Raw genomic sequence first — 12,320 nt, 5'->3', positions numbered from 1 at the left:
TTTCCTTATGTATGTGCATATGTGTGTGTAGTGTGCTTAGTAACTTAATTCACAAGTCTTCTCTACACAACTCTTACTTTTCTTTATATGTTATTTTAGCCCAGGTGCTATCGTTTATTCTTGTTAAGTGTGTGCATGTGTGTGTGTTTATGATCATTATGTTATGTTACTCTCTGTTTTCCACATGCAATTAGTTGTAAATCTTTTCCTCCTTGTGTGTGTGTGTGTGTGTGTGTGTGTAGTCCTGTCTTTAATTTTAGAATATTTATGCTATAATTTCTGTATAATACAGATTACCTCTCTCAATGATGAAATTATTTTCTTCCCAATTTGCTTTAGTTATGTTTTTTTTTTCTGAGAGACATACATGAATCTCAATCTGATAATCTTTCTTCTTATTGATCCATAAATCATTCTTTATCTAGCTAAAGTCTGAGTTCCACAAGGTAAAATCTCTAGCCCTGATAATAAGGTACTTCCAAATATAATGTAACTCTGCAATTTCTGTATTGAGTGTACAGGCTAGAACTTGACACTTGACTGGGAAATGGGAAACTTTACAGCTTTGGGATTGTTATAAAATTGAGCTTCCTCTTCTGTTTTGCTTTATCCTACACCTCAAGGAAGCAATTCCATGTCAAGAACAGCAAAAGGAAAGGATAAAAGGTTTGTTTTTTTTTTGTTTTTTTTTCATTTATTTTTTTTTAATTTATTTATTTATTAAGGATAAAATGTTTGTAAACTATCAAGCAAAACTTGGTGTTCATGCTTCTTCTATTTCTGCTTTTTTATTTATTTTTAACTATTTCACAAGTATATTTTGATAATATTCCTTGCCCTCCTCATACTCTTAGGTTTTTCTCATTAAAAATTTTGAAAGAAAGTTGGGTGTGGTGGTGTATACTTTTAATTCCAGCACTTGGGAGGCTGAGACAGGTGGGTCTCTATATGCATTAAGGTGTCCTGCTCTGCATTCAGAGTTCTAGACCATGGGTTCCTAAATGTATTCTGTCTTAAAAAGTGACAGAAATACAACTTCCATAAATTGATATTATTAAGCACCTTGAATTCCTCACAAATGAATGCCATCTGAACTTAATGATAATTTTTGCTATAATTAAATAGCTCTTATATGTATGACTATAGTGGATATTTGTTATAAAATATATTTTAAAATACAGGCCATATATATCAAATAAATAAGGAGTTATCTCTGCAACACTCAGTATATATTTCTGTTAAAGAAAGACGATCACATTTTGATCATGTCAGTCAAAAAATTGTATTCTGTAGACGCATAGAGCTGTGTACATTATACTTTAAAAGTAGCATAGCTAAAACAATCACTTCATCCTTAGAAAGGTCATTGAGCCTATCAAAACGAGAAATGAAGTTTGACCTGGAGTATTGTCTCCAAGTTTCTTATTTAGATGTGTATTCACAAACAAATTCAGGAGCAGACAAAATGTAAGACTTGCTATTTAAAAAAAAAGAATCTAAAATTCTAACTGTTTCTTATGAAGGCTTATACTTTTACATTGCACTCAGAGCTTAGATCTTAGTTTTCTCTAGCTTTTTGATATATTTTATATCCATGAAACTTTTCCAATACAGATTCAACTCTGTGTTAATATATATGAAAACACTCACGGTGCAGAGAACTTTGAATTTTTGAAGTAAAGCAAAATTTGAGTTTTCTATGATGTTAGTTAAAGAGAAATACTCAGGATAAAAATAAGATTCAACTCTACTACAGTCTTGAAGACATCAGCAGAGAGTTGTTGTAGAATCACTGTCTTTGATTTAACTCACTGTTTAAGATTTTCAGGAAGAAAGAGATATTCTAAATCCCAAGGGTTTAAGGCAGTAAAAAGAGATTCAAAAGTCTTTTCAAGTATTTTAAGATCCTTACAAAGCAACAACTTGAAGAAGAGTAAGATGCACAATAGTCTAATCTAGATAATCCTTGATGGTTCTATTTTTCCCAGTACATAAAATAAGAGGCAAAAAGAACACAAAGAAGTTTTACTTGTATTAGATTGCAGGATGTGCTGTACATGGAAAGGTATTTTTAGTATGTCAGTGGACTAAATAAAAATTCTTCATTAGAGGATCATTGAATAAGTTATAGATATAGCATTCAATGCATCTGAGAGTTATTAGCAAGTAAGTAGTTTATAAAGAAATGCTGTTTAAAAGTCCTCAGAATTGGGGTTACCTGACATATCTTCATTTGTAAAAACTCTGGTCAAGAAAAAAAAATCACTTTTTTTAGCATTATGAGAATTCATAAACCCCTGTGTAATTGTGTGTGTGCTCATGTGTGTGGACAAGTGTATCTGTGTGGTATGTGTCATAAATCTGTTTGTATGCAGGTTGCTATGGGTGTGGATGTGTGTACATGTGTATGCTTGCCTGCCAATGCCAGAGGAAAATGTTGCACATTGCCCTCAGATGCCATATGTATTTTTGAGACAGGCTTATCACTGGGATGTTGATCTCATCCATCTAGCTAGACTTTTTGGCCGATTAATCCTTGGGATCATGTGTCTCTTCCTCTCTAGTGCTGGGATTGCAATCGTGCAACAGCACATGGTTTTCAAAAGTTCTAGAGAGAGAACTAGGGTACTCTTCATTGCTCAGGAAGCTCTATACTGACTTAGCCATAACCCCAGTTCCCTTTACCAATAATTAAAGTTTGCTCCTTAAACTTCATATGCATAGAGTAAACAGAATTTAAGTGATAGAAATTAATAAATGCATGTACTAAACGCATGCAGGTGCATTAGCTTTTCAGAATATGATCTTCCCTTATGCTCAAGGGAAAGCAAACAAAGCATTTTGTAATAGAGAAAACATGATTTTAAAAAGCACTCGTTGATATCCTACAGATTTTCTAGGAGAGAGTAGTCCAAAAATAGCATAATGTATGCATTTATTTTAAAAAAAAATGTGGGCCTCTGTGGTAGAAATGACGCTATGAAGCTAACTATACCCTCTAATTTTTGTTTTGTTTTGTTTTTGAAGTGTTGTCCATGCTAATGAAACAGCTTCCACTTGAAATAGTACTCCCTCTTTTCTTCCTTCTCAGGTCCCATCTAGAGCTCTGTGTACATTTAAATTTTCTTCTTCCTTAGGAAGATGTTTTTGTTTGTTTCCAGACCTGAACGTGTCTTGCTTTTTTCACTGTTTATAACTGTTACTACTTTTGGCAGTTTTCTATGGTTACATTTCCAGTGATTATTGGCAATAAATATATAGTATCTTGGAAATATATATATATATATATATATATATATATATATATATATATATATATAGAGAGAGAGAGAGAGAGAGAGAGAGAGAGAGAGAGAGAGAGAGATTAAAAGGAGAAACAACTATCCTATGCTGTCATCATTTCTCCCTTTATCCAGGGACCAGGAAGCATGCCAGTGACTCTGATGAGAGCTGTAACAGACTTGAGAGAAATTTAAGTGTGACCTTCAATATGTTAATTAACAATTGATTAATATCTTCCTTGGGTTCAGAGTGGTCTCCTGGTTATGTTTCTTCTTTCTCATTCAGATGCATTATCAGGAGTAAATGTGGGGTTTGGGCAATAGCATAGTCAATAAAGCATGTGATACCCAAACAAGAAGATCTGAATCTGAAACCCTAGAATTCTTGTAAAAAGGCCAGGTGTGGTACTAGACATCTGCATTCTTAGCACCTTAGAAAGCTAATGTAACCATTATTCTACATACTTTAACAAAAACCAAACAAGTATCCAGGTATAATTTTCAAAGCAATATTAGCCTGGGATGTTTGAGCTTCATGTATGGAATAACAGACTGGAAACTGTTCGTGATTTAAATCATGGTTCAGATATAGCAGGAATTTCATCTAAAATGTAAAAAATAGTAAAAAAGTAAATAAAACCTAAACTCAGGTTCTAATATTTACATATGAATATGTAGGGAAAACGAGCTTAGTTTGGATAGGAGAAAGAATAACATTTTAATTTATATTATTAAAGCATTTTTATTATTAAAATTATGAAACAAATACATATTATTTCCCAATTAAAAAAAAGCCTCAATGTGGAGAATTTTTAAATCTTCAGGACCGTCTCTTCATTGTAAATGCTTGTAAGATGTTCTCATAGTTAGGTAAGAGTTAGATGGCCTAGCTATCCGTAAGCCGTGCTAAATCATAACACATTAGTAAGTTTTTAAAATGGTCAGAACTATCTCCAGGTTTGCTGTATTTGATGTAGAAAATGCGTGTGGTTGCATGCCATGACCAATTGCCTTTGAAATTCTTCCATCCATTTGTACTCTAGAGTCCTAATAAATTTAACCTTCATGTCCTTTTTAACTTCACCCCAAATATAAAGAAAAATATACGGGAAAGAGTTAGAGAGGAGCTTGGTAGGAGAAGCAGTGAGGATCCATTGTGCTTTTTTTTTTTTCTTGAGACAGGGTTTCTCTGTAGCTTTGGAGCCTGTCCTGAAACTAGCTCTTGTAGACCACAATGGCCGCGAACTCACAGAGATCCTCCTGTCTCTGCCTCCCGAGTGCTATGATTAAAGGCGTGTGCCACCACCGCCTGGCTGCAAAACACTTCTTAACTTCACTGGTCTCTGTGTTTCGACCTCATTGAACATTTATGTATTTTCTTTCTCATTTCTATTTTTTAATTTATTTTCTCTCATACATTAAATCTTGACTGCAGTTTCCCCTCCCTTCATGCCCCCAGTTCTCCCTGACATCTTCCCTCTAACCCAGAGCTGCTTCTCCGTTTCCATTCAGAAAAGGGCAGTCCTCGCAGGGATATCAAGTGAACACTGCATAACAAGTTACAATAAGACTAGGCACAAACCCCATATCAACTCTAGCATGAGGAAAAGGCGTATGTGTGTATTTGTGCGTGTGTGTGTGTGTGTGTGTGTATTTGTGCGTGTGTGCTCGTGCTTGCACGCACCCAAGTTCAGGTGCATGGACCCGAGTCTAGCACTCTTGTGCTGATCCATCTCTCTGCTCTAAATTTGTATTATGTATATCTTTTTTATGCATGTTTATTTGTATTCTTTTTATATGCATTTGCTAAAATCTACATTTGCAGTTAAATTACCACAAATCTCTACAGACCAAAGGAATTGCAGGACACAAAGGTAGCATCATCTCAGCCTGAAACATTCTAAACCACTTCAGTGGCCCCTGTCTGGAAACGACCCAAGCATTCGGTGGGATTCTAATATTTTAGGCAAATTTTTGAAGAAAAAAAATGTAGTTTCTAAAATATAAAGCAAATGTCCATTTAAATATTTTTTTCTTGCAATATTGTTATGTCCGTATTGGCATCTTTTTGACTTTTTAAATTTCTGTACTGCATATTAAAGTACCTGTGCTTACTATGCAAGTGTTCTACTATTAAACTATATCACAGCTTTATTTTACTTACTTATTTTAAATTTATTTATTTATTTATTTATTTTAGTTTTAATACAGAGTCAACTTCTGTAGCCCAGAAAAATTTTGACTTTCCAGTTTTTCTTTCTTAGACCTCCCAAGTAACTCAATTACTGGATTTTATCACCAAGATAGTTTATATTATCAACTTTAGGATTGCCTGCTTGTTTTTACACTGAATTTTGTTATGTTAATTTGGCTGACCAGGGAATTCTTTCGGTTCAAGTAACTCTCCTATCTATCTCAGACTCTTGAGTGGCTCAGGCCACAAAGATGACACTACATCCAATCATTGCCTATAAATTTGAAGGAAACTCTGTCTCTGGAGGAGAGAGATACATACCTATTTTGATCCAAGTTCTAATCTAACACTATGCCTACAATAGCAACTGAGTTATAATTAAGTCAATTGATTCTAATTTTATTCATATTTAATTCTACCGTATTACCTCCCTGTCAGATAGAATTTATTATATTTCAATTTATTTACTTGTGTGTGTCTATGTTCCTTTAAGTATTTGTATATTGGAACACATGTGTGGAGGTCAGAGGAGTTTTAGGAGTTTGTTCTCCCTTTTTACCCTGTTGATTCTAGGATTATGACCTGGACCATATGGTCTAGCAACAAGCACCTTCATCCGAGCCATTTCTCCATCCGTGACATTTTATTATATCAGCCATGTTAATAATTATAACAAGAAGAATTTGATCATAAATTTTCTTCTAGTAACTTTGTCAATCACCATTCCTTAAACATACATTGTATAATTACAATTTACCTATTGTTCAAAAATATTCTTTTCGGTTCACTGAGTGTATATTTGACACAATCTAAATCAACCATCAAGCCTATCAATAGCTTGCCACCTCCTGTTCCAGAAAACAGAGTTTGTCCATTTCTTGACCCATGATGCTCTCCACCTCACACTCTCTTCTGTGCTCCAAGTCTTATGCTTCAAGGCAACAGCTCCCCAATTGAGCATAACTAGCCATGTTTGGCACACAACCACATGTACAGAATTTAGTGAATGAATCATACTGAAATTCTTAACATTATACATGAGAACACAATTGTTGATTGGCATACCTTGGTATGGAATCGTGTGAATAAATAGAATAAAATGTATAAAAGAAAAGAGTATCTGCTCTGTTACATGCAACACAGATAGGACAGAGTGCTGGGCTATGATTCATCTCTATATAATTTATATATAAGCAGAATAATTATTATTGAAGTTTAATTCATTAAAACTATAAAAATTATTGAGTCTATGTAGCCCATGTAATAAAACATAAGTTTATTCTCTAAAAATATGTTGTTTTTCAGTATGTTATATAAGAAAACAGGTCTCCCCAGAAAGGCCACTTCAAAGGATTGTTCTCATCTTCTGGAGCATAATAAAAAGAAAAACCAAAATTTTTAAATGAGGAAATATTTTGAAGTAATGCATTAAGACATATTTTCTTCTCATTGGCATTGATCTCTGAAGTTTACACAGGCAGGTTTAGCCAGAAAATGTAATAATTTATTCAAGTAGCAAGACTCTGTTGGTCCTCTATAAAGAAAAGAAACTAAATGGTGTAATCAGTGGTTCACCACGTTAAAGAAAATTTTGTTTGAGGTTTTCTGCTTTGGGCTTTTATTCTGCAAGCCCTTCTTAATCATCACCGATCTGCATTTCAAAGAGAACTGAACAGTGACATTTTGCTCCTGATTTTTATTAAGATGAAAACTAAAATCCCCAGAGAAGTATTTAATAAAATAACAATATTTTAGCAAAACTAGAAAACTTTAACACCTTCAACACTTAGAAATTAATATTCTATGTCTATATAAGTTTGAAACATAAACTTATTTAAAGAACCATCTTTTAAAAAATATCCCAAACCTGACTTGCCTTCCTCATAGATAATTGTGATTATATTGTGGTAATAAATATTTTATTCTCATAACTTTGACTGATTTTATTAAACTTAATTACTAAGCATAAAAAATCTGTAGTCTTGCAATAGTCATATAGGAAAACACTAAACATTTGTATAATGTCTTAGCCTTAATCTAGTTATGTATTAGTAAACAAGAGGAACTCAGACATTACATATAAGAATAGAATTAGGTACAAGTGCTTTGGGAAGATGACAGCATCTACCAAACTTTACTATGCTCATCTAACTACACTCATGCCTGCCTTGTGACCCAGCAATTCTTCTAGAGAAAATATCAGGGCATACACAGTACTCACATACATGCACACACACATGCGCATGTGTGCACACACACACTCACACGCAAACACAAGATCTTCAAGGATAATCACCGTAGAATTACATTAGCCCATACCAGCCCTTAAATATAATTCATGAATTCATTAAGAGAGCAATGGATAAGTTGATTGTCATGTGATCATACAAGTACACCATACTTTAATAAGTTCCTGCTACTTTCAGGCTTCTGGATAATCATACAAGCATAGTGTTCTGAAAAATGAATCAGATACAAGTTATTATTTATTTATAATGTACAAAAGAAAAATATATTTGTGGCATAAAATAGTATAGCAATTACCTTTGGGCAAGGTGATGATGGAAATGGTGGTTCAGATGGGCACCTCTGTGTTATTGATAATTCTGGGTCTGGATCTCTTCACAAGGGTATGTTTCCTTTCTGAAAACCTTATCTAAATTTTATGGATATGCCTATTTTAGAAATGTATATACTATTTAAAGAAAACTTTTATAATCTTAAAAAAGTCCTGTGTAAGTGATTTGAATCAGATCATTATAAATGATTTGGTATTTGATTGTTACACTTGCTTCTATATTGCCTGCAAAGAGGTTGCTAAGACATCATTAAAATATGTGAAGGTAATGATTTCCGCTGCTCAATGGGACTGTAGCCTGACTATAGCTAACAGTAACGAAGTACATATTTCTTCTTTTACTAATACATCTCAAGTAGATATAGCTCACAAAGAATAACTTCCATGACTACATCATGTTCAGTAAGGTGAGTTTTCATACCTATAGAAATCCTCTTTTAAGAACCACCACTGGGAGTGAAAATATTTTTCATATGGTATTAAAGTTTGCAAAGAACAATGACCTACTTTCATCTGATTCCAGTTTTGGATAAAGTTTTTCTTCTCTTTTGAAAGAAAGAAAATTGGAGAAGAATTTAAGTATGAAATAAGCTCTTCACTGGAGGAGTCTTTTGCTAAAGATTTATGATTGGATTGTTCTTTAAATTTTTAATTTTTTAATGTTATTGAAGATAAATTGTAATTATTTAATTGATTTTTGCAAATTTCAGTGATAATATCATAAATCTGAACACCCAATGATGAAGACATCATATCTAGTTACAATAATAAGATTATGATGAATTGTCATTACACAGATTTTACTTCATTGACTAATATGTCTTAATTACCAACTATCAATTTACATCTAATAAGCACTGTTGCTTTTTAAAAAATTAATAGTATCACCTTTGTTATAAACATTATGAAGGACTATAGTGGAAAATATCATGAAAACATGATCAGTTTATTATAATCTGAACCTTATGCCACTTTCCATAGTATTTTCATATACGTGAAAGCCCTACGTACTTTTGATTTGCTCACTATATATAATGTCTACCAACTAAGTGTTACAGAAATTTATAAAATCATATTAAAGTGCTTTTCATTGAATATACTGTCATCTGGAATGTTTTAATTCCCTCAATATAGAAGGCTGTCAACATTTGGACAAAATGCAGTTTTCTTCTTAATCATTCACGTATTACATACAGGCATTCCAGAACTGTATGACTTTTGTAAGGCAACTCATGTGAGTTATACATTTTAAGGTCTCCATAAGATTAAAACTTGATTTACTATCACAAGGAAGAATTCTTACTCCAGATAGAAACCAGTATATTCTTAACCAGTTCACTTGTTCCAAATATTTAAATTTGGCATTATTGAAAAGTGAAAATTCCCACAGTAATTATATGACAATAGTAACTTAAAATTAATGTTGCTAGTTTAAAAATCTATGTGAACAATTGTGTTTTTATACAGTATTTGACTAAAAATGGGGTCTCAGTTATCTGAACTCCCAGCTAGCATCCCTTAGTCTCGTCTAAGTAATTGTAAAGTAGAAAGCCTTGCTAAAATGATTGGAGCATAGCAAAAACTGTCATATCACAATAATTTTGCAAGTTGATAGGCCCTTTATGCTGCTTGCTTCCAAAAGACAACTTTAGGCACAGGACATATCTGATGGTTTATTAATGATTTTGCCTTCATGTATTGAATTAGGTCATTGCAAAGTAGTACGTTTAAGTCCCCCTTTTAACTCAGTCTCTGCACCTATTAAAAATGACATTTTTCTGATCAGTAAGTGCCTATGTTCTATATTTTTCTTTCTAATTTAATAATGTCCCAATTACAAATTCTTAATGTTTCATAACTTTTTAAAAGAAATTAATATTCAGAACACACGATTAACCATTGCAAAGAATAATATAATAGAAATATGTGAGAAGGAAAAATACCTATGTTTTTGAAATCTTTAGTTTTTAAACAGTACCGTGGGGAGAGTTCAGTGAAAATAACAGGAAATTACATGTTTCTAGGGGTCTCAATAGAGAGATTACTAGGCTCCTTTAAACAGAAAAGTATGATTTAAAGGATAGCTTCGGTAAATCAGTGCACAATCACACATTTCTCAGCTTCCTCATTAACAAGTGGTTGCAGATTAATGCACTGGTGTATTGAGCTTTAAATGAAATTGTTAATGCATGAGGACTTACCTCAGTAACAGTGCGGCTTCCCAGAAGTAAAATCCAGAAACTAATGTCCGAAAGTGTCTCACGTGGGCCATGGTACGGAGCGATATTCACGAACCTGGAAAGAGTCTTATCCGAGGCATGAGGGACCAGAAAAGCAGAAATGAAAATGTGTCATCTAACCCTTAGGGCTGGCGGAGACAAACGCTTGGAAGGTTTCAGCACCTCAGACAGCTCCTGCAGCGTTCTCTCTTTGGAACACTTGATGTTTTCCTGGACCCCTCCTCTGAGCCCTGGGAAGACGGATTCACAGAGCTGCAAACATGCAAGTGATTTCACAGTGAAGCCATAGAAGGAAGTGAGATCGATACGATGCGTCAGGAGTGCCTAGGTCCTGAGCAACAGTTCCCCCAAGCTTGTTCAGCAGGAAAAGACTCGGCTTTTCTTGGCTCTGACTCACTGGTCGAGGAAGAACAGCAGTCAAAATTGGAAATGCTGCTCCATCGAGTCCAAGCGACGGAATCTTGGCTCTCCACCTTTGCAAAAAACCCACGGAGCGCGGCAAAGACAGGCGGGGGGCGGGGCCAGAGGACTTGTCCTTCCCGCCAATCACAGCTGCACAGCGGGACAGAGTGACAGGCCACTTTCACGCATGGAAGTGTTCAGCCTTTCGCCACTTAAAACAGGAAGGGACAGTGTAGAATTGGTGCAGAGCCTACTAAGATCCTGGAGGGAGGGGAGCAGAAATCCTCCCAGCTGAAAAGGGGATATTCAGCGGTTTCCAGGATTAGAGGGAAGAACTAGGTGGGGATGCTCCCTCTTTCACGGGGAATGCACAGTTTAGTAAAGAAAGCTATGCCCAAATGCCGGAGTGAACCCACATTCTTGAAAAGGGCTTGGGAAGCTGGGTATGCGTCGCACATACAGAGCAGAATCAGTTTCTTCTAGAAGCATCTCATGAGCATGGCCAGCTTGCAGTCAGTTAATTGACTTCAATGCTAATAAGACCTCTGAAAAGACTAGGGGATGAAGTCTCCTGCTAGAGGCATCATTTAGACCGCTCCCGCCAACCCCAGATTTCCAAGGTTCACTGTGATTTTAAGGGAGGAACTTGCATATAGTACTAATTGGTTTATCTTCTCTTTCATCATTCCAGAGCTCAGTCCCTCTGTTTCCTCTGTGTTCCATTCTTGCTCCTTCTTTCTTCTTCCCTTTCAACTAGTGCTAGTGTGTGGGTGTGTGCATGTGTGGGTGTGTGTCTAATAGAAAAATATTTATTTGCGGTTGGCCAGTATCAAAATGTTTATTTCTTCTGTTTCTTTTTTTCAATAATCTATTGGGAATTTATTCTGAAAGCTCTACTTTGAACTCTTTACTTTTTCAACAATGAAGCTGCATATTAAGAATGTATTCATAACCTGCCTCACAATATTTTTTATAGTTGAATTCAAAGTGTAATTCACAATTTAGGTACCTTTGCAATATTCCATTTAATTGGGCCAGTGCAAAGCACCACGTGAAAAGCTGCTAAGAGAAGTTGGACTCCATATTCTCCTACTTTTTGCTCTTATTTAGTAGATCACATTATTCTCACAAATAATAGTTTTCTGAATCTATTTTTCTGTATTTCAGAATAGATTTTCATGGGACTGTTTTTAGTATTTAAATCATAAGCAAGCAGAAGATTCACATGTTCATACCACCCTCTTTTATACCTATGTATACAAATGTAATCATTTGCACATGTGTGTACGTGTGCACGTATATGTATTGCATGGGCATGCTTATGCTATGTTTGCAGGTTATAAGATGACCTGTAGAGACACAATCCTGTCACGTCACCTCATGAGTTCAAGATCACACTTGGCCAGGTAGCCTGGCAGCAAATGCCTTTACCTGCTGAGGCATCTCACTGTCTCTGAGAAGATACCATTTTCAATGACCTCAATAATGCTTTAATGAATGTGTTGAAAGCTTACGTGACACAAAAGCTATTCAGTTAGTTATTCTTTTGTTAACAATCACAGCTTTGAAAACACACATAATAAGAGATATCTGCATTATAATTTTTCTTAATTTAGCTATTATAA

At 34.7% G+C, this 12,320-nt stretch overlaps 1 protein-coding gene across 3 annotated transcripts in view; it reads right to left on the bottom strand.

Moving 5' to 3' along the window:
- The window catches only part of Glra3 (glycine receptor alpha 3), a 140,221-nt gene extending 129,407 nt beyond the window's left edge, over positions 1–10,814 (bottom strand). The window contains exon 1 of one of the 3 annotated variants that reach the window (XM_075986787.1): positions 10,255–10,814. In XM_075986787.1, coding sequence (XP_075842902.1) covers positions 10,255–10,325 — 71 coding nt within the window. In that variant the 5' untranslated portion in view covers positions 10,326–10,814. The remainder of the gene's footprint in view (positions 1–10,254) is intronic. The other 2 variants (XM_075986789.1, XM_075986788.1) reach the window with 2 other exon arrangements.
- Positions 10,815–12,320: the final 1,506 nt, after the last annotated feature.

Source organism: Microtus pennsylvanicus, chromosome 9 (genome assembly GCF_037038515.1).
Source record: "Microtus pennsylvanicus isolate mMicPen1 chromosome 9, mMicPen1.hap1, whole genome shotgun sequence".
NCBI classification, from domain to species: Eukaryota; Metazoa; Chordata; class Mammalia; order Rodentia; family Cricetidae; genus Microtus; species Microtus pennsylvanicus.
The sequence above is the reverse complement of the archived record's forward strand: the minus strand, read 5'-3'. Positions and strand labels throughout refer to the sequence as shown.